Here is a 23,142-nt window from a genome sequence, read left to right on the forward strand (position 1 = left end):
ATGGATTTACCAAGGGTAAATTTACCAACTAATCTGATGGAGTTTTTCGAGGATGTAACCAGGAAGTTAGACGGGTGAGATCCAGTGGATGTAGCGTACCTCGATTTTCAGAAGGCATTTGATAAGGTCCCGCATAGGTGATTGGTGGGTAAAATCAAAGCTCAGGGCATCGGGGGGTAGACATTGACATGGATAGAAAACTGATTGGCAGATCGAAAGCAAAGGGTAACGGTGAATCGGTGTTTCTCGGAATTGCAGGTGGTGACTAGTGGGGTGCCGCAGGGCTCGGTATTGGGACCACAGCTGTTTATAATTTACATCAACGATTTAGATGAAGGCATTGAGAATAACATCAGCAAATTTGCTGATGATACTAAGCTGGGTGGCAGTGTGACATGTGATGAGGATGTTAGGAGAATTCAGGGTGACTTGGATAGGCTGGGTGAGTGGGCAGATACTTGGCAGATGATGTTTAATGTGAATAAGTGTGTGGTTATCCACTTGGGGAGTAAGAACAGGAAGGCAGATTATTATCTGAACGGTGTAGAGTTAGGTAAGGGAGAAATACAAAGAGATCTAGGAGTCCTTGTTCATCAGTCACTGAAGGTGAATGAGCAAGTATAGCAGGCAGTGAAGAAGGCTACTGGAATGTTGGCCTTTATTACAAAGGGAATTGAGTACAAGAGCAAGGAAATCCTCTTGCATTTGTACAGATCCCTGGTGAGACCACACCTGGAGTATTGTGTACAGTTTTGGTCTCCAGGGTTAAGGAATGACATCCTGGCTGTAGAGGAAGTGCAGCTTAGATTCACGAGGTTGATTCCTGGGATGTCTGGACTGTCTTACGCAGAGAGGTTAGAGAGACTGGGCTTGTACATGCTGGAATTAAGCAGATTGAGAAGGGATCTGATTGAAACATAGAAGATTATTAAAGGATTGGACAAGATAGAGGCAGGAAATATGTTCCAGATGCTGGGAGAGTCCAGTACCAGAGGGCATGGTTTGAGAATAAGGGGTAGGTCATTTAGGACAGTGTTAAGGAAAAATTTCTCCCAGAGAGTTGTGGGTGCCTGGAATGTACTGCCTCGGAAGGAAGTGGAGGCCAATTCTCTGGATGCTTTCAAGAAGGAGCTAGATAGGTATCTTATGGATAGGGGAATCATGGGTTATGGGGACAAGGCAGGAACCGGGTATTGATAGTAGATGATCAGCCATGATCTCAAAATGGCGGTGCAGGCTCGAAGGGCCGAATGGTCTACTTCTGCACCTATTGTCTATTGTCCCACAGGAGGAAGGGGGATGGGGAAGAGAGATCCCACAGGAGGACGGGGGATGGGGAGGAAATTTCCGGCAGGAGGAAGTGGATGGGGAAGAGTGATCCCACAGTAGGAAGCAGCATCAGGTAGAGAGATCCAACAGGTGGTAGGGGGATGGGAAAGAGAGATACCACAGGAGGAAGGGGATTCGGAAGAGAATTCCCACAGAAGGAAGGGAGATGGGGAAGAGAGATCACACAAGAGGACGGGGAATGGGAAAAAGAGACTCCACTGGAGGTAGGGGAATGGGAAAGAGAGATCCCACAGGAGGAAGGGTGATAGGGAATTTCAACATGCAGGTGAACTGGGAGAAACAGTTTGGTGCTGGACCCCAGGATAGGGAGTTTGTAGAGGGCCTACGGGATGCTTTCTTGGAACAGCTTGTACGAGAGCCGACCAGGGACAAGGCTATTCTGGATTTAGTCTATTGTAATGAACAGGGTTTGATAAGCGATCTTGAAGTAAAGGAGCCATTAGGAGGTAGTGACCATAACATGATATGTTTTTATCTGCAGTTTGAGAAGGATAAGGGCAGCTCGGAGGTGTCAGTGTTGCAGTTGAACGGGGGAGTCTATGGAGCCATGAGGGTGGAGCTGGCCAAAGTTGACTGGACGGAATGCCTAGCAGAAAAGACAGTGGAACAGCAATGGCAGGTATTCTTGGGAATAATGCACAAGGTGCAAAATCAGTTCATCCCCAGAGAAGGAAGGATTCAAAGAGGGGAAAGGGGCCACAGTGGTTGACAAAGGAAGTCAGAGATTGCACAGCATTAAAAAATAGGAACTATGACAGAGCTAAGGTGAGTGGGAGGACAGATGATTGGGAAGTTTTTAAGTAACAACAGAACTTAACTAAAAAGGCAATACTGGGAGAAAAAATGAGGTACTAACGCAAGCTAGCCAGGAATATAAAGGAAGATAGCAAAAGCTTTTTACATATGTGAAGAGAAAGAAGATAGTTAAGAACAATGTTGGGCCCTTGAAGAATGAATTGGGTGAAATAGTTATGGGAAACAGAGAAATGGCAGAAGAATTTAATGAGTACTTTAGATCTGTTTTCTTTAAGGAAGGCACAAGCAATCTCCCAGATGTATGGATGGGCCAAGGACATAGGGTAACAGAGGAAATGAAACAGATTGACATTAGGAAGGAAACGGTGATGAGAAGACTGATGGGACTGAAGGCTGACAAATCCCCAGGTCCAGATGGTTTGCATCCTAGGGTACTAAAGGAGGTTTCCTTGGAAATTGCGGATGCATTGGTAATCATTTTCCAATGTTCCTTAGATTCAGGATCAGTTCCTGAGGATTGGAGAATGGCTAATGTTATCCCATTTTTTAAGAAAAGAGGGAGGGAGAAAACAGAGAAGTATCGACCTGTCAGCCTGACATCAGTGGTGGGGAAGATGCTAGAGTCCATTATTAAGGATGAAATAGTGGCATGTCTAGATAGCAGTGATAGGATTGGGCCGAGCCACCATAGATTTACCAAGGGTAATCATGCTTGACTAATCTGTTGGAGTTTTTTGAGGATGTAACCAGGAAGTTAGACGGGTGAGATCCAGTAGATGTAGTGTACCTCGATTTTCAGAAGGCATTTAATAGATAGATAGATAGATAGATACTTTATTAATCCCCATGGGGAAATTCAACTTTTTTTCCAATGTCCCATACACTTGTTGTAGCAAAACTAATTACATACAATACTTAACTCAGTAAAAAATATCACCACATAGGAGATTGGTGGGTAAAATCAAAGCTCAGGGCATCGGGGGGAAGACTTTGACATGGATAGAAAACTGGTTGGCAGATAGAAAGCAAAGGGTAGCGGTGAATGGGTGTTTCTCGGAATGGCAGGTGGTGACTAGTGGGGTGCCACAGGGCTCGGAATTGGGACCACAACTGTTTACGATTTACATCAACGATTTAGATGAAGGCAATGAGAATAACATCAGCAAATTTGCTGATGATACTAAGTTTGGTGGCAGTGTGACATGTGATGAGGATGTTAGCAGAATTCAGGGTGACTTGGATAGGCTGGGTGAGTGGGCAGATACTTGGCAGATGACGTTTAATGTGAATAAGTGTGAGGTTATCCACTTTGGGAGTAAGAACAGGAAGGCAGATTATTATCTGAACGGTGTAGAGTTAGGTAAGGGAGAAATACAAAGAGATCTATGGGTCCTTGTTCATCAGTCACTGAAATTGAATGAGCAAGTACAGCAGGCAGTGAAGAAGGCTAATGGAATGTTGGCCTTCATTACAAAGGGAATTGAGTACAAGAGGAAGGAAATCCTCTTGCATTTGTACAGAGCCCTGGTAAGACCACACCTGGAGTATTGTGTACAGATTTGGTCTCCAGGGTTAAGGATGGACATCCTGGTTGTAGAGGAAGTGCAGCATAGATTCACGAGGTTGATTCCTGGGATGTCTGGACTGTCTGCCGCAGAGAGGTTAGAGAGACTGGGCTTGTACACACTGGAATTAAGGAGATTGAGAGGGGATCTGATTGAAACATATAAGATTATTAAGGGATTGGACAAGATAGAGGCAGGAAATATGTTTCAGATGCTGGGAGAGTCCAGTACCAGAGGGCATGGTTTGAGAATAAGGGGTAGGTCATTTAGGACAGAGTTAAGGAAAAACTTCTCCCAGAGAGTTGTGGGGTTCTGGAATGCACTGCCTCGGAAGGTAGTGGAGGCCAATTCTCTGGATGCTTTCAAGAAGGAGCTAGATAGGTATCTTATGGATAGGGGAATCATGAGATATGGGGACAATGCAGGAACCGGGTATTGATAGGAGATGATCAGCCATGATCTCAAAATGGCGGTGCAGGCTCGAAGGGCCGAATGGTCTACTTCTGCACCTATTGTCTATTGTCCATTGTCCCACAGGAGGAAGGGGGCTGGGGAAGAGAGATCCCACAGGAGGAAGCGGAATCAGGAAGAGAGATCCAGCAGGTGGTAGGGGGATGGGAAAGAGAGATACCACAGAGGAAGGGGATTCGGAAGAGAATTCCCACAGATGGAAGGGATATGGGGAAGAGAGATCCCACAAGAGGATGGGGGATGTGGAAGAGAGATCCCACAGGCGGATGGGGAAGATATCCCACAGGACAAAAGAGATGGGCATGAGAGATCCCACAGGCGGAAGGAGAAAGGGGAAGAGAGATCCCACTGGAGGTAGGGAGATGGGGAACAGAGATCCCACAGGAGGATGCGGGATGTGGAATAGAGATCCCACAGTAGGACGGGGGATGGGGAGGAAATTTCCAGCAGGAGGCATTTTGGCAGGAATAATCCAAATAGAACATGCAGGGTAAATGGTAGCGCATTGAGGAATGCAGTGGAACAGAGAGATCTAGGAATAACTGTGCATAGTTCCCTGAAGGTGGAGTCTCATGTAGATAGGGTGGTGAAGAAGGCTTTTGGAACGCTGGCCTTTATAAATCAGAGCATTGAGTACAGAAGTTGGGATGTAATGTTAAAATTGTACAAGGCATTGGTAAGGCCAAATTTGGAATATTGTGTACAGTTCTGGTCACCGAATTATAGGAAAGATATCAATAAATTAGAGAGAGTGCAGAGACGATGTTACCTGGGTTTCAGCACTTAAGTTACAGAGAAAGGTTGAACAAGTTAGGTCTCTATTCATTGGAGCGTAGAAGGTTGAGGTGGGATTTGATCGAGGTATTTAAAATGTTGAGAGGGATAGATAGAGTTGACGTGAATAGGCTGTTTCCATTGAGAGTAGGGGAGATTCAAACGAGAGGACATGATTTGAGAGTTAGGGGGCAAAAGTTTAAGAGAAACACGAGGGGGTATTTCTTTACTCAGAGAGTGATAGCTGTGTGGAATGAGCTTCCTGTAGAAGTAGTAGAGGCCAGTTCAGTTGTGTCATTTAAGGTAAAGTTGGATAGGTATATGGACAGGAAAGGAGTGGAGGGTTATGGGCTGAGTGCGGGTAGGTGGGACTAGGTGAGATTAAGAGTTCAGCACGGACTAGGAGGGCCGGAATGGCCTGTTTCCGTGCTGTGATTGTTATATGGTTATAGGAGGTGGATGGGGAAGAGTGATCCCACAGTCGGAAGCAGCATCAGGAAGAGAGATCCAACAGGTGGTAGGGGGATGGGAAAGAGAGATACCACAGGAGGAAGGGGATCCGGAAGAGAATTCCCACAGAAGGAAGGGAGATGGGGAAGAGAGATCACACAAGAGGACGGGGAATGGGAAAAAGAGACTCCACTGGAGGTAGGGGAATGGGAAAGAGAGATCCCACAGGAGGAAGGGTGATAGGGAATTTCAACATGCAGGTGAACTGGGAGAAACAGGTTGGTGCTGGACCTCAGGAAAGGGAGTTTGTAGAGTGCCTACGGGATGCATTCTTGGAACAGCTTGTACGAGAGCCGACCAGGGACAAGGCTATTCTGGATTTAGTCTTGTGTAATGAACAGGATTTGATAAGCGATCTTGAAGTAAAGGAGCCATCAGGAGGTAGTGACCATAACATGATATGTTTTGATCTGCAGTTTGAGGAGGATAAGGGCAGCTCGGAGGTGTCAGTGTTGCAGTTGAACAGGGGAAACTACGGAGCCATGAGGGAGGAGCTGGCCAAAGTTGACTGCATGGCTAGCCTAGCAGAAAAGACAGTGGAACAGCAATGGCAGGTATTCTTGGGAATAATGCACAATGTACAAAATCAGTTCATCCCCAGAGAAGGAAGGATTCAAAGAGGGGAAAGGGGCCACAGTGGTTGACAAAGGAAGTCAGAGATTGCATAGCATTAAAAAAAGGAAGTATGACAGAGCTGAGGTGAGTGGGAGGAAGGACAGATGATTGGAAAGTTTTTAAGGAACAACAGAACTTAACTAAAAAGGCAATACGGGGAGAAAAAATGAGGTACGAACGCAAGCTAGCCAGGAATATAAAGGAAGATAGCATGAGCTTTTTTAGGTATGTGAAGAGAAAGAAGATAGTTAAGAACAATGTTGGGCCCTTGAAGAATGAATTGGGTGAAATTGTTATGGGAAACAGAGAAATGGCAGAAAAATTTAATGAGTACTTTAGATCTGTTTTCACTAAGGAAGACACAAGCAATCTCCCAGATGTATGGATGGGCCAAGGACATAGGGTAACAGAGGAAATGAAACAGATTGACATTAGGAAGGAAACGGTGATGAGTAGACTGATGGGACTGAAGGCTGACAAATCCCCAGGTCCAGATGGTCTGCATCCTAGGGTACTAAAGGAGGTGGCCCTGGAAATTGCGGATGCATTGGTAATCATTTTCCAATGTTCCTTAGATTCAGGATCAGTTCCTGAGGATTGGAGAATGGCTAATGTTATCCCATTTTTTAAGAAAGGAGGGAGGGAGAAAACAGAGAACTAACGACCTGTCATCCTGACATCAGTGTTGGGGAAGATGCTAGTGTCCATTATTAAGGATGAAATAGTGGCATATCTAGATAGCAGTGATAGGATTGGGCCGAGCCAGCATGGATTTACCAAGGGTAAATCATGCTTGACTAATCTGTTGGAGTTTTTCGAGGATGTAACCAGGAAGTTAGACGGGTGAGATCCAGTGGATGTAGTGTACCTCGATTTTCAGAAGGCATTTGATAATGTCCCACATAGGAGATAGGTGGGTAAAATCAAAGCTCACGGCATCGGGGGGAAGACATTGACATGGATAGAAAACTGGTTGGCAGATAGAAAGCAAAGGGTAGCGGTGAATGGGTGTTTCTCGGAATGGCAGGTAGTGACTAGTGGGGTGCCACGTGGCTCGGTATTGGGACCACAGCTGTTTACAATTTACATTAACGATTTAGATAAAGGCATTGAGAATAACATCAGCAAATTTGCTGATGATACTAAGCTGGGTGGCAGTGTGACATGTGATGAGGATGTTAGGAGAATTCAGGGTGACTTGGATAGGCTGGGTGAGTAGGCAGATACTTGTCAGATGATGTTTAATGTGAATAAGTGTGAGGTTATACACTTGGGGAGTAAGAACAGGAAGGCAGATTATTATCTGAATGGTGTAGAGTTAGGTAAGGGAGATATACAAAGAGATCTAGGAGTCCTTGTTCATCAGTCACTGAAGGTGAATGAGCAAGTATAGCAGGCAGTGAAGAAGGCTACTGGAATGTTGGCCTTTATTACAAAGGGAATTGAGTACAAGAGCAAGGAAATCCTCTTGCATTTGTACAGATCCCTGGTGAGACCACACCTGGAGTATTGTGTACAGTTTTGGTCTCCAGGGTTAAGGAATGACATCCTGGCTGTAGAGGAAGTGCAGCTTAGATTCACGAGGTTGATTCCTGGGATGTCTGGACTGTCTTACGCAGAGAGGTTAGAGAGACTTGGCTTGTACATGCTGGAATTAAGCAGATTGAGAAGGGATCTGATTGAAACATAGAAGATTATTAAAGGATTGGACAAGATAGAGGCAGGAAATATGTTCCAGATGCTGGGAGAGTCCAGTACCAGAGGGCATGGTTTGAGAATAAGGGGTAGGTCATTTAGGACAGTGTTAAGGAAAAATTTCTCCCAGAGAGTTGTGGGTGCCTGGAATGTACTGCCTCGGAAGGAAGTGGAGGCCAATTCTCTGGATGCTTTCAAGAAGGAGCTAGATAGGTATCTTATGGATAGGGGAATCATGGGTTATGGGGCAAGGCAGGAACCGGGTATTGATAGTAGATGATCAGCCATGATATCAAAATGGCGGTGCAGGCTCGAAGGGCCGAATGGTCTACTTCTGCACCTATTGTCTATTGTCCCACAGGAGGAAGGGGGATGGGGAAGAGAGATCCCACAGGAGGACGGGGGATGGGGAGGAAATTTCCGGCAGGAGGAAGTGGATGGGGAAGAGTGATCCCACAGTAGGAAGCAGCATCAGGAAGAGAGATCCAACAGGTGGTAGGGGGATGGGAAAGAGAGATACCACAGGAGGAAGGGGATTCGGAAGAGAATTCCCACAGAAGGAAGGGAGATGGGGAAGAGAGATCACACAAGAGGACGGGGAATGGGAAAAAGAGACTCCACTGGAGGTAGGGGAATGGGAAAGAGAGATCCCACAGGAGGAAGGGTGATAGGGAATTTCAACATGCAGGTGAACTGGGAGAAACAGTTTGGTGCTGGACCCCAGGATAGGGAGTTTGTAGAGGGCCTACGGGATGCTTTCTTGGAACAGCTTGTACGAGAGCCGACCAGGGACAAGGCTATTCTGGATTTAGTCTATTGTAATGAACAGGGTTTGATAAGCGATCTTGAAGTAAAGGAGCCATTAGGAGGTAGTGACCATAACATGATATGTTTTTATCTGCAGTTTGAGAAGGATAAGGGCAGCTCGGAGGTGTCAGTGTTGCAGTTGAACGGCGGAATCTATGGAGCCATGAGGGTGGAGCTGGCCAAAGTTGACTGGACGGAATGCCTAGCAGAAAAGACAGTGGAACAGCAATGGCAGGTATTCTTGGGAATAATGCACAAGGTGCAAAATCAGTTCATCCCCAGAGAAGGAAGGATTCAAAGAGGGGAAAGGGGCCACAGTGGTTGACAAAGGAAGTCAGAGATTGCACAGCATTAAAAAATAGGAACTATGACAGAGCTAAGGTGAGTGGGAGGACAGATGATTGGGAAGTTTTTAAGTAACAACAGAACTTAACTAAAAAGGCAATACTGGGAGAAAAAATGAGGTACTAACGCAAGCTAGCCAGGAATATAAAGGAAGATAGCAAAAGCTTTTTACATATGTGAAGAGAAAGAAGATAGTTAAGAACAATGTTGGGCCCTTGAAGAATGAATTGGGTGAAATAGTTATGGGAAACAGAGAAATGGCAGAAGAATTTAATGAGTACTTTAGATCTGTTTTCTTTAAGGAAGGCACAAGCAATCTCCCAGATGTATGGATGGGCCAAGGACATAGGGTAACAGAGGAAATGAAACAGATTGACATTAGGAAGGAAACGGTGATGAGAAGACTGATGGGACTGAAGGCTGACAAATCCCCAGGTCCAGATGGTTTGCATCCTAGGGTACTAAAGGAGGTTTCCTTGGAAATTGCGGATGCATTGGTAATCATTTTCCAATGTTCCTTAGATTCAGGATCAGTTCCTGAGGATTGGAGAATGGCTAATGTTATCCCATTTTTTAAGAAAAGAGGGAGGGAGAAAACAGAGAAGTATCGACCTGTCAGCCTGACATCAGTGGTGGGGAAGATGCTAGAGTCCATTATTAAGGATGAAATAGTGGCATGTCTAGATAGCAGTGATAGGATTGGGCCGAGCCACCATGGATTTACCAAGGGTAATCATGCTTGACTAATCTGTTGGAGTTTTTTGAGGATGTAACCAGGAAGTTAGACGGGTGAGATCCAGTAGATGTAGTGTACCTCGATTTTCAGAAGGCATTTAATAGATAGATAGATAGATAGATAGATACTTTATTAATCCCCATGGGGAAATTCAACTTTTTTTCCAATGTCCCATACACTTGTTGTAGCAAAACTAATTACATACAATACTTAACTCAGTAAAAAATATCACCACATAGGAGATTGGTGGGTAAAATCAAAGCTCAGGGCATCGGGGGGAAGACTTTGACATGGATAGAAAACTGGTTGGCAGATAGAAAGCAAAGGGTAGCGGTGAATGGGTGTTTCTCGGAATGGCAGGTGGTGACTAGTGGGGTGCCACAGGGCTCGGAATTGGGACCACAACTGTTTACGATTTACATCAACGATTTAGATGAAGGCAATGAGAATAACATCAGCAAATTTGCTGATGATACTAAGTTTGGTGGCAGTGTGACATGTGATGAGGATGTTAGCAGAATTCAGGGTGACTTGGATAGGCTGGGTGAGTGGGCAGATACTTGGCAGATGACGTTTAATGTGAATAAGTGTGAGGTTATCCACTTTGGGAGTAAGAACAGGAAGGCAGATCATTATCTGAACGGTGTAGAGTTAGGTAAGGGAGAAATACAAAGAGATCTAGGGGTCCTTGTTCATCAGTCACTGAAATTGAATGAGCAAGTACAGCAGGCAGTGAAGAAGGCTAATGGAATGTTGGCCTTCATTACAAAGGGAATTGAGTACAAGAGGAAGGAAATCCTCTTGCATTTGTACAGAGCCCTGGTAAGACCACACCTGGAGTATTGTGTACAGATTTGGTCTCCAGGGTTAAGGATGGACATCCTGGTTGTAGAGGAAGTGCAGCATAGATTCACGAGGTTGATTCCTGGGATGTCTGGACTGTCTGCCGCAGAGAGGTTAGAGAGACTGGGCTTGTACACACTGGAATTAAGGAGATTGAGAGGGGATCTGATTGAAACATATAAGATTATTAAGGGATTGGACAAGATAGAGGCAGGAAATATGTTTCAGATGCTGGGAGAGTCCAGTACCAGAGGGCATGGTTTGAGAATAAGGGGTAGGTCATTTAGGACAGAGTTAAGGAAAAACTTCTCCCAGAGAGTTGTGGGGTTCTGGAATGCACTGCCTCGGAAGGTAGTGGAGGCCAATTCTCTGGATGCTTTCAAGAAGGAGCTAGATAGGTATCTTATGGATAGGGGAATCATGAGATATGGGGACAATGCAGGAACCGGGTATTGATAGGAGATGATCAGCCATGATCTCAAAATGGCGGTGCAGGCTCGAAGGGCCGAATGGTCTACTTCTGCACCTATTGTCTATTGTCCATTGTCCCACAGGAGGAAGGGGGCTGGGGAAGAGAGATCCCACAGGAGGAAGCGGAATCAGGAAGAGAGATCCAGCAGGTGGTAGGGGGATGGGAAAGAGAGATACCACAGAGGAAGGGGATTCGGAAGAGAATTCCCACAGATGGAAGGGATATGGGGAAGAGAGATCCCACAAGAGGATGGGGGATGTGGAAGAGAGATCCCACAGGCGGATGGGGAAGATATCCCACAGGACAAAAGAGATGGGCATGAGAGATCCCACAGGCGGAAGGAGAAAGGGGAAGAGAGATCCCACTGGAGGTAGGGAGATGGGGAACAGAGATCCCACAGGAGGATGCGGGATGTGGAATAGAGATCCCACAGTAGGACGGGGGATGGGGAGGAAATTTCCAGCAGGAGGCATTTTGGCAGGAATAATCCAAATAGAACATGCAGGGTAAATGGTAGCGCATTGAGGAATGCAGTGGAACAGAGAGATCTAGGAATAACTGTGCATAGTTCCCTGAAGGTGGAGTCTCATGTAGATAGGGTGGTGAAGAAGGCTTTTGGAACGCTGGCCTTTATAAATCAGAGCATTGAGTACAGAAGTTGGGATGTAATGTTAAAATTGTACAAGGCATTGGTAAGGCCAAATTTGGAATATTGTGTACAGTTCTGGTCACCGAATTATAGGAAAGATATCAATAAATTAGAGAGAGTGCAGAGACGATGTTACCTGGGTTTCAGCACTTAAGTTACAGAGAAAGGTTGAACAAGTTAGGTCTCTATTCATTGGAGCGTAGAAGGTTGAGGTGGGATTTGATCGAGGTATTTAAAATGTTGAGAGGGATAGATAGAGTTGACGTGAATAGGCTGTTTCCATTGAGAGTAGGGGAGATTCAAACGAGAGGACATGATTTGAGAGTTAGGGGGCAAAAGTTTAAGGGAAACACGAGGGGGTATTTCTTTACTCAGAGAGTGATAGCTGTGTGGAATGAGCTTCCTGTAGAAGTAGTAGAGGCCAGTTCAGTTGTGTCATTTAAGGTAAAGTTGGATAGGTATATGGACAGGAAAGGAGTGGAGGGTTATGGGCTGAGTGCGGGTAGGTGGGACTAGGTGAGATTAAGAGTTCAGCACGGACTAGGAGGGCCGGAATGGCCTGTTTCCGTGCTGTGATTGTTATATGGTTATAGGAGGTGGATGGGGAAGAGTGATCCCACAGTCGGAAGCAGCATCAGGAAGAGAGATCCAACAGGTGGTAGGGGGATGGGAAAGAGAGATACCACAGGAGGAAGGGGATCCGGAAGAGAATTCCCACAGAAGGAAGGGAGATGGGGAAGAGAGATCACACAAGAGGACGGGGAATGGGAAAAAGAGACTCCACTGGAGGTAGGGGAATGGGAAAGAGAGATCCCACAGGAGGAAGGGTGATAGGGAATTTCAACATGCAGGTGAACTGGGAGAAACAGGTTGGTGCTGGACCTCAGGAAAGGGAGTTTGTAGAGTGCCTACGGGATGCATTCTTGGAACAGCTTGTACGAGAGCCGACCAGGGACAAGGCTATTCTGGATTTAGTCTTGTGTAATGAACAGGATTTGATAAGCGATCTTGAAGTAAAGGAGCCATCAGGAGGTAGTGACCATAACATGATATGTTTTGATCTGCAGTTTGAGGAGGATAAGGGCAGCTCGGAGGTGTCAGTGTTGCAGTTGAACAGGGGAAACTACGGAGCCATGAGGGAGGAGCTGGCCAAAGTTGACTGCATGGCTAGCCTAGCAGAAAAGACAGTGGAACAGCAATGGCAGGTATTCTTGGGAATAATGCACAATGTACAAAATCAGTTCATCCCCAGAGAAGGAAGGATTCAAAGAGGGGAAAGGGGCCACAGTGGTTGACAAAGGAAGTCAGAGATTGCATAGCATTAAAAAAAGGAAGTATGACAGAGCTGAGGTGAGTGGGAGGAAGGACAGATGATTGGAAAGTTTTTAAGGAACAACAGAACTTAACTAAAAAGGCAATACGGGGAGAAAAAATGAGGTACGAACGCAAGCTAGCCAGGAATATAAAGGAAGATAGCATGAGCTTTTTTAGGTATGTGAAGAGAAAGAAGATAGTTAAGAACAATGTTGGGCCCTTGAAGAATGAATTGGGTGAAATTGTTATGGGAAACAGAGAAATGGCAGAAAAATTTAATGAGTACTTTAGATCTGTTTTCACTAAGGAAGACACAAGCAATCTCCCAGATGTATGGATGGGCCAAGGACATAGGGTAACAGAGGAAATGAAACAGATTGACATTAGGAAGGAAACGGTGATGAGTAGACTGATGGGACTGAAGGCTGACAAATCCCCAGGTCCAGATGGTCTGCATCCTAGGGTACTAAAGGAGGTGGCCCTGGAAATTGCGGATGCATTGGTAATCATTTTCCAATGTTCCTTAGATTCAGGATCAGTTCCTGAGGATTGGAGAATGGCTAATGTTATCCCATTTTTTAAGAAAGGAGGGAGGGAGAAAACAGAGAACTAACGACCTGTCATCCTGACATCAGTGTTGGGGAAGATGCTAGTGTCCATTATTAAGGATGAAATAGTGGCATATCTAGATAGCAGTGATAGGATTGGGCCGAGCCAGCATGGATTTACCAAGGGTAAATCATGCTTGACTAATCTGTTGGAGTTTTTCGAGGATGTAACCAGGAAGTTAGACGGGTGAGATCCAGTGGATGTAGTGTACCTCGATTTTCAGAAGGCATTTGATAATGTCCCACATAGGAGATAGGTGGGTAAAATCAAAGCTCACGGCATCGGGGGGAAGACATTGACATGGATAGAAAACTGGTTGGCAGATAGAAAGCAAAGGGTAGCGGTGAATGGGTGTTTCTCGGAATGGCAGGTAGTGACTAGTGGGGTGCCACGTGGCTCGGTATTGGGACCACAGCTGTTTACAATTTACATTAACGATTTAGATAAAGGCATTGAGAATAACATCAGCAAATTTGCTGATGATACTAAGCTGGGTGGCAGTGTGACATGTGATGAGGATGTTAGGAGAATTCAGGGTGACTTGGATAGGCTGGGTGAGTAGGCAGATACTTGTCAGATGATGTTTAATGTGAATAAGTGTGAGGTTATACACTTGGGGAGTAAGAACAGGAAGGCAGATTATTATCTGAATGGTGTAGAGTTAGGTAAGGGAGATATACAAAGAGATCTAGGAGTCCTTGTTCATCAGTCACTGAAGGTGAATGAGCAAGTATAGCAGGCAGTGAAGAAGGCTACTGGAATGTTGGCCTTTATTACAAAGGGAATTGAGTACAAGAGCAAGGAAATCCTCTTGCATTTGTACAGATCCCTGGTGAGACCACACCTGGAGTATTGTGTACAGTTTTGGTCTCCAGGGTTAAGGAATGACATCCTGGCTGTAGAGGAAGTGCAGCTTAGATTCACGAGGTTGATTCCTGGGATGTCTGGACTGTCTTACGCAGAGAGGTTAGAGAGACTTGGCTTGTACATGCTGGAATTAAGCAGATTGAGAAGGGATCTGATTGAAACATAGAAGATTATTAAAGGATTGGACAAGATAGAGGCAGGAAATATGTTCCAGATGCTGGGAGAGTCCAGTACCAGAGGGCATGGTTTGAGAATAAGGGGTAGGTCATTTAGGACAGTGTTAAGGAAAAATTTCTCCCAGAGAGTTGTGGGTGCCTGGAATGTACTGCCTCGGAAGGAAGTGGAGGCCAATTCTCTGGATGCTTTCAAGAAGGAGCTAGATAGGTATCTTATGGATAGGGGAATCATGGGTTATGGGGCAAGGCAGGAACCGGGTATTGATAGTAGATGATCAGCCATGATATCAAAATGGCGGTGCAGGCTCGAAGGGCCGAATGGTCTACTTCTGCACCTATTGTCTATTGTCCCACAGGAGGAAGGGGGATGGGGAAGAGAGATCCCACAGGAGGACGGGGGATGGGGAGGAAATTTCCGGCAGGAGGAAGTGGATGGGGAAGAGTGATCCCACAGTAGGAAGCAGCATCAGGAAGAGAGATCCAACAGGTGGTAGGGGGATGGGAAAGAGAGATACCACAGGAGGAAGGGGATTCGGAAGAGAATTCCCACAGAAGGAAGGGAGATGGGGAAGAGAGATCACACAAGAGGACGGGGAATGGGAAAAAGAGACTCCACTGGAGGTAGGGGAATGGGAAAGAGAGATCCCACAGGAGGAAGGGTGATAGGGAATTTCAACATGCAGGTGAACTGGGAGAAACAGTTTGGTGCTGGACCCCAGGATAGGGAGTTTGTAGAGGGCCTACGGGATGCTTTCTTGGAACAGCTTGTACGAGAGCCGACCAGGGACAAGGCTATTCTGGATTTAGTCTATTGTAATGAACAGGGTTTGATAAGCGATCTTGAAGTAAAGGAGCCATTAGGAGGTAGTGACCATAACATGATATGTTTTTATCTGCAGTTTGAGAAGGATAAGGGCAGCTCGGAGGTGTCAGTGTTGCAGTTGAACGGGGGAATCTATGGAGCCATGAGGGTGGAGCTGGCCAAAGTTGACTGGACGGAATGCCTAGCAGAAAAGACAGTGGAACAGCAATGGCAGGTATTCTTGGGAATAATGCACAAGGTGCAAAATCAGTTCATCCCCAGAGAAGGAAGGATTCAAAGAGGGGAAAGGGGCCACAGTGGTTGACAAAGGAAGTCAGAGATTGCACAGCATTAAAAAATAGGAAGTATGACAGAGCTAAGGTGAGTGGGAGGACAGATGATTGGGAAGTTTTTAAGTAACAACAGAACTTAACTAAAAAGGCAATACGGGGAGAAAAAATGAGGTACTAACGCAAGCTAGCCAGGAATATAAAGGAAGATAGCAAAAGCTTTTTACATATGTGAAGAGAAAGAAGATAGTTAAGAACAATGTTGGGCCCTTGAAGAATGAATTGGGTGAAATTGTTATGGGAAACAGAGAAATGGCAGAAGAATTTAATGAGTACTTTAGATCTGTTTTCTCTAAGGAAGGCACAGGCAATCTCCCAGATGTATGGATTGGCCAAGGACATAGGGTAACAGAGGAAATGAAACAGATTGACATTAGGAAGGAAACGGTGATGAGAAGACTGATGGGACTGAAGGCTGACAAATCCCCAGGTCCAGATGGTTTGCATCCTAGGGTACTAAAGGAGGTTTCCCTGGAAATTGCGGATGCATTGGTAATCATTTTCCAATGTTCCTTAGATTCAGGATCAGTTCCTGAGGATTGGAGAATGTCTAATGTTATCCCATTTTTTAAGAAAAGAGGGAGGGAGAAAACAGAGAAGTATCGACCTGTCAGCCTGACATCAGTGGTGGGGAAGATGCTAGAGTCCATTATTAAGGATGAAATAGTGGCATGTCTAGATAGCAGTGATAGGATTGGGCCGAGCCACCATGGATTTACCAAGGGTAATCATGCTTGACTAATCTGTTGGAGTTTTTTGAGGATGTAACCAGGAAGTTAGACGGGTGAGATCCAGTAGATGTAGTGTACCTCGATTTTCAGAAGGCATTTAATAGATAGATAGATAGATAGATACTTTATTAATCCCCATGGGGAAATTCAACTTTTTTTCCAATGTCCCATACACTTGTTGTAGCAAAACTAATTACATACAATACTTAACTCAGTAAAAAATATCACCACATAGGAGATTGGTGGGTAAAATCAAAGCTCAGGGCATCGGGGGGAAGACTTTGACCTGGATAGAAAACTGGTTGGCAGATAGAAAGCAAAGGGTAGCGGTGAATGGGTGTTTCTCGGAATGGCAGGTGGTGACTAGTGGGGTGCCACAGGGCTCGGAATTGGGACCACAACTGTTTACAATTTACATCAACGATTTAGATGAAGGCAATGAGAATAACATCAGCAAATTTGCTGATGATACTAAGTTTGGTGGCAGTGTGACATGTGATGAGGATGTTAGCAGAATTCAGGGTGACTTGGATAGGCTGGGTGAGTGGGCAGATACTTGGCAGATGACGTTTAATGTGAATAAGTGTGAGGTTATCCACTTTGGGAGTAAGAACAGGAAGGCAGATTATTATCTGAACGGTGTAGAGTTAGGTAAGGGAGAAATACAAAGAGATCTAGGTGTCCTTGTTCATCAGTCACTGAAATTGAATGAGCAAGTACAGCAGGCAGTGAAGAAGGCTAATGGAATGTTGGCCTTCATTACAAAGGGAATTGAGAACAAGAGGAAGGAAATCCTCTTGCATTTGTACAGAGCCCTGGTAAGACCACACCTGGAGTATTGTGTACAGATTTGGTCTCCAGGGTTAAGGATGGACATCCTGGTTGTAGAGGAAGTGCAGCATAGATTCACGAGGTTGATTCCTGGGATGTCTGGACTGTCTGCCGCAGAGAGGTTAGAGAGACTGGGCTTGTACACACTGGAATTAAGGAGATTGAGAGGGGATCTGATTGAAACATATAAGATTATTAAGGGATTGGACAAGATAGAGGCAGGAAATATGTTTCAGATGCTGGGAGAGTCCAGTACCAGAGGGCATGGTTTGAGAATAAGGGGTAGGTCATTTAGGACAGAGTTAAGGAAAAACTTCTCCCAGAGAGTTGTGGGGTTCTGGAATGCACTGCCTCGGAAGGTAGTGGAGGCCAATTCTCTGGATGCTTTCAAGAAGGAGCTAGATAGGTATCTTATGGATAGGGGAATCATGAGATATGGGGACAATGCAGGAACCGGGTATTGATAGGAGATGATCAGCCATGATCTCAAAATGGCGGTGCAGGCTCGAAGGGCCGAATGGTCTACTTCTGCACCTATTGTCTATTGTCCATTGTCCCACAGGAGGAAGGGGGCTGGGGAAGAGAGATCCCACAGGAGGAAGCAGAATCAGGAAGAGAGATCCAGCAGGTGGTAGGGGGATGGGAAAGAGAGATACCACAGAGGAAGGGGATTCGGAAGAGAATTCCCACAGATGGAAGGGATATGGGGAAGAGAGATCCCACAAGAGGATGGGGGATGTGGAAGAGAGATCCCACAGGCGGATGGGGAAGATATCCCACAGGACAAAAGAGATGGGCATGAGAGATCCCACAGGCGGAAGGAGAAAGGGGAAGAGAGATCCCACTGGAGGTAGGGAGATGGGGAACAGAGATCCCACAGGAGGATGCGGGATGTGGAATAGAGATCCCACAGTAGGACGGGGGATGGGGAGGAAATTTCCAGCAGGAGGCATTTTGGCAGGAATAATCCAAATAGAACATACAGGGTAAATGGTAGCGCATTGAGGAATGCAGTGGAACAGAGAGATCTAGGAATAACTGTGCATAGTTCCCTGAAGGTGGAGTCTCATGTAGATAGGGTGGTGAAGAAGGCTTTTGGAACGCTGGCCTTTATAAATCAGAGCATTGAGTACAGAAGTTGGGATGTAATGTTAAAATTGTACAAGGCATTGGTAAGGCCAAATTTGGAATATTGTGTACAGTTCTGGTCACCGAATTATAGGAAAGATATCAATAAATTAGAGAGAGTGCAGAGACGATGTTACCTGGGTTTCAGCACTTAAGTTACAGAGAAAGGTTGAACAAGTTAGGTCTCTATTCATTGGAGCGTAGAAGGTTGAGGTGGGATTTGATCGAGGTATTTAAAATGTTGAGAGGGATAGATAGAGTTGACGTGAATAGGCTGTTTCCATTGAGAGTAGGGGAGATTCAAACGAGAGGACATGATTTGAGAGTTAGGGGGCAAAAGTTTAAGGGAAACACGAGGGGGTCTTTCTTTACTCAGAGAGTGATAGCTGTGTGGAATGAGCTTCCTGTAGAAGTAGTAGAGGCCAGTTCAGTTGTGTCATTTAAGGTAAAGTTGGATAGGTATATGGACAGGAAAGGAGTGGAGGGTTATGGGCTGAGTGCGGGTAGGTGGGACTAGGTGAGATTAAGAGTTCAGCACGGACTAGGAGGGCCGGAATGGCCTGTTTCCGTGCTGTGATTGTTATATGGTTATAGGAGGTGGATGGGGAAGAGTGATCCCACAGTCGGAAGCAGCATCAGGAAGAGAGATCCAACAGGTGGTAGGGGGATGGGAAAGAGAGATACCACAGGAGGAAGGGGATCCGGAAGAGAATTCCCACAGAAGGAAGGGAGATGGGGAAGAGAGATCCCACAAGAGGAAGGAGAATGGGAAAGAGAGATCCCACTGGAGGAAGGGGGCTGGGGAAGAGAGATCCCACAGGAGGATGGGAGATGGGGAAGAGAGATCCCACAGGAGGAAGGGGGATGTGGAAGAGAGATCCCACAGAGGGAAGGAGGATTGGGAAGAAATTTCCGGCAGGAGTTATTGGATGCGGAAGAGAGATCCCACAATAGGAAGCAGAATCAGGAAGAGAGATCCAACAGGAGGTAGGGGGATGGGAAAGAGAGATACCACAGGAGGAAGGGGATTGGGAAGAGAGATCCCACAGGAGGAAGGGAGATGGGGAAGAGAGATCCCACAAAAGGAGGGGGATGGGGAAGCGAGATCCCACAGGATGAAGGGGATGAGAAAGAGAGATCTGACAGGAGGAAGGGGGATGGGGAAGAGAGATCCCATAGAAGGAGGGGGGATGGGGAAGAGAGATCCCATAGGAGGAAATGGATGTGGAAAAGAGATCCCACAGGAGGTAGGAGGATGGGGAATTTCAACATGCAGGTGAACTGGGAGAAACAGTTTGGTGCTGGACCTCAGAATAGGGGGTTTGTAGAGTGCCTACGGGATGCATTCTTGGAACAGCTTGTATGAGAGCCGACCAGGGACAAGGCTGTTCTGGATTTAGTCCTGTGTAATGAACAGGATTTGATAAGCGATCTTAAAGTAAAGGAGCCATTAGGAGGTAGTGTCCATAACATGATATGTTTTTATCTACAGTTTGAGAAGGATAAGGGCAGCTCGGAGGTGTCAGTGTTGCAGTTGAACAGGGGAAACTATGGAGCCATGAGGGAGGAGCTGGCCAAAGTTGACTGGACGGATATCCTAGCAGAAAAGACAGTGGAACAGCAATGGCAGGTATTCTTGGGAATAATGCGCAAGGTGCAAAATCAGTTTGTCCCCAGAGAAGGAAGGATTCAAAGGGGGGAAAGGGGCCACAGTGGTTGACAAAGGAAGTCAGAGATTGCAGAACATTAAAAAAAAGGAAGTATGACAGAGCTAAGGTAAGTGGGAGGACAGATGATTGGGAAGTTTTTAAAGAACAACAGAACTTAACTTAAAAGGCAATACGGGGAGAATAAAATGAGGTACGAACGCAAGCTAGCCAGGAATATAAAGGAAGATAGCAAAAGCTTTTTTAGGTATGTGAAGAGAAAGAAGATAGTTAAGAACAATGTTGGGCACTTGAAGAATGAATTGGGTGAAATTGTTATGGGAAACAGAGAAATGGCAGAAGAATTTAATGAGTACTTTAGATCTGTCTTCACTAGGGAAGACACAAGCAATCTCCCAGATGTATGGATGGGCCAAGGACATAGGGTAACAGAGGAAATGAAACCGATTGACATTAGGAAGGAAACGGTGATGAGTAGACTGATGGGACTGAAGGCTGACGAATCCAAAGGTCCAGATGGTCTGCATCCTAGGGTACTAAAGGAGGTGGCCCTGGAAATTGCGGATGCATTGGTAATCATTTTCCAATGTTCCTTAGATTCAGGATCAGTTCCTGAGGATTGGAGAATGGCTAATGTTATCCCATTTTTTAAGAAAAGAGGGAGGGAGAAAACAGAGAACTATCGACCTGTCAGCCTGACATCAGTGGTGGGGAAGATGCTAGAGTCCATTATTAAGGATGAAATAGTGGCATATCTAGATAGCAGTGATGGGATTGGGCCGAGCCACCATGGATTTACCAAGGGTAAATCATGCTTGACTAATCTGTTGGAGTTTTTCGAGGATGTAACCAGGAAGTTAGACGGGTGAGATCCAGTGGATGTAGTGTACCTCGATTTTCAGAAGGCATTTGATAAGGTCCCACATAGGAGATTGGTGGGTAAAATCAAACCTCAGGGCATCGGCGGGAAGACATTGACATGGATAGAAAACTTTTTGGCAGATAGAAAGCAAAGGGTAGCGGTGAATGGGTGTTTCTCGGAATGGCAGGTAGTGACTAGTGGGGTGCCACGTGGCTCGGTATTGGGACCACAGCTGTTTACGATTTACATCAGCAATTTAGATGAAGGCATTGAGAATAACATCAGCAAATTTGCTGATGATACTAAGCTGGGTGGCAGTGTGACATGTGATGAGGATGTTAGGAGAATTCAGGGTGACTTGGATAGGCTGGGTGAGTGGGCAGATACTTGGCAGATGATGTTTAATGTGAATAAGTGTGAGGTTATCCACTTGGGGAGTAAGAACAGGAAGGCAGATTATTATCTGAACGGTGTAGAGTTAGGTAAGGGAGAAATACAAAGAGATCTAGGAGTCCTTGTTCATCAGTCACTGAAGGTGAATGAGCAAGTGCAGCAGACAGTGCAGAAGGCTAATGGAATGTTGGCCTCTATTACAAAGGGAATTGAGTACAACAGCAAGGAAATCCTCTTGCATTTGTACAGATCCCTGGTGAGACCACACCTGGAGTATTGTGTACAGTTTTGGTCTCCAGGGTTAAGGAATGACATCCTGGCTGTAGAGGAAGTGCAGCGTAGATTCACGAGGTTGATTCCTGGGATGTCTGGACTGTCTTACGCAGAGAGGTTAGAGAGACTGGGCTTGTACATGCTGGAATTAAGCAGATTGAGAAGGGATCTGATTGAAACATAGAAGATTATTAAAGGATTGGATAAGATAGAGGCAGGAAATATGTTCCAGATGCTGGGAGAGTCCAGTACCAGAGGGCATGGTTTGAGAATAAGGGGTAGGTCATTTAGGACAGTGTTAAGGAAAAATTTCTCCCAGAGAGTTGTGGGTGCCTGGAATGTACTGCCTCGGAAGGAAGTGGAGGCCAATTCTCTGGATGCTTTCAAGAAGGAGCTAGATAGGTATCTTATGGATAGGGGAATCATGGGTTATGGGGACAAGGCAGGAACCGGGTATTGATAGTAGATGATCAGCCATGATCTCAAAATGGCGGTGCAGGCTCGAAGGGCCGAATGGTCTACTTCTGCACCTATTGTCTATTGTCCCACAGGAGGAAGGGGGATGGGGAAGAGAGATCCCACAGGAGGACGGGGGATGGGGAGGAAATTTCCGGCAGGAGGAAGTGGATGGGGAAGAGTGATTCCAAAGTAGGAAGCAGCATCAGGAAGAGAGATCCAACAGGTGGTAGGGGGATGGGAAAGAGAGATACCACAGGAGGAAGGGGATTCGGAAGAGAATTCCCACAGAAGGAAGGGAGATGGGGAAGAGAGATCACACAAGAGGACGGGGAATGGGAAAAAGAGACTCCACTGGAGGTAGGGGAATGGGAAAGAGAGATCCCACAGGAGGAAGGGTGATAGGGAATTTCAACATGCAGGTGAACTGGGAGAAACAGTTTGGTGCTGGACCCCAGGATAGGGAGTTTGTAGAGGGCCTACGGGATGCTTTCTTGGAACAGCTTGTACGAGAGCCGACCAGGGACAAGGCTATTCTGGATTTAGTCTATTGTAATGAACAGGGTTTGATAAGCGATCTTGAAGTAAAGGAGCCATTAGGAGGTAGTGACCATAACATGATATGTTTTTATCTGCAGTTTGAGAAGGATAAGGGCAGCTCGGAGGTGTCAGTGTTGCAGTTGAACAGGGGAAACTATGGAGCCATGAGGGAGGAGCTGGCCAAAGTTGACTGGACGGAATGCCTAGCAGAAAAGACAGTGGAACAGCAATGGCAGGTATTCTTGGGAATAATGCACAAGGTGCAAAATCAGTTCATCCCCAGAGAATGAAGGATTCAAAGAGGGGAAAGGGGCCACAGTGGTTGGCAAAGGAAGTCAGAGATTGCACAGCATTAAAAAAAAGGAAGTATGACAGAGCTAAGGTGAGTGGGAGGACAGATGATTGGGAAGTTTTTAAGTAACAACAGAACTTAACTAAAAAGGCAATACTGGGAGAAAAAATGAGGTACTAACGCAAGCTAGCCAGGAATATAAAGGAAGATAGCAAAAGCTTTTTACATATGTGAAGAGAAAGAAGATAGTTAAGAACAATGTT

At 45.7% G+C, this 23,142-nt stretch overlaps 2 protein-coding genes across 2 annotated transcripts in view; one reads left to right on the plus strand and one right to left on the minus strand.

Moving 5' to 3' along the window:
* On the plus strand, positions 1-22,877 carry LOC140724169 (uncharacterized). Its single transcript, XM_073038654.1, has 6 exons — positions 1-15; positions 1,832-1,969; positions 8,641-8,778; positions 15,454-15,591; positions 19,889-20,026; positions 22,686-22,877. Exons 1-6 carry the CDS (start codon positions 1-3, stop codon positions 22,875-22,877), a joined length of 759 nt encoding a protein of 252 aa, XP_072894755.1.
* LOC140724172 (NACHT, LRR and PYD domains-containing protein 3-like) overlaps positions 1-23,142 on the minus strand; it is a 61,068-nt gene that overhangs the window by 5,260 nt on the left and 32,666 nt on the right. The gene's annotated exons all lie outside the window — the stretch shown is intronic.

Source organism: Hemitrygon akajei, unplaced genomic scaffold (assembly GCF_048418815.1).
Source record: "Hemitrygon akajei unplaced genomic scaffold, sHemAka1.3 Scf000169, whole genome shotgun sequence".
In the NCBI taxonomy this organism is placed as follows: Eukaryota; Metazoa; Chordata; class Chondrichthyes; order Myliobatiformes; family Dasyatidae; genus Hemitrygon; species Hemitrygon akajei.

Excerpts from the sequence above, each read along its gene's own strand:
- LOC140724169 (XM_073038654.1), top strand. Across the intron at positions 15,592-19,888 it reads CAGTGGAACAGCAATGGCAG|TTTGAGAAGGATAAGGGCAG; the intron begins GTATTCTTGGGA and ends TTTTATCTACAG. Across the intron at positions 20,027-22,685 it reads CAGTGGAACAGCAATGGCAG|TTTGAGAAGGATAAGGGCAG; the intron begins GTATTCTTGGGA and ends TTTTATCTGCAG.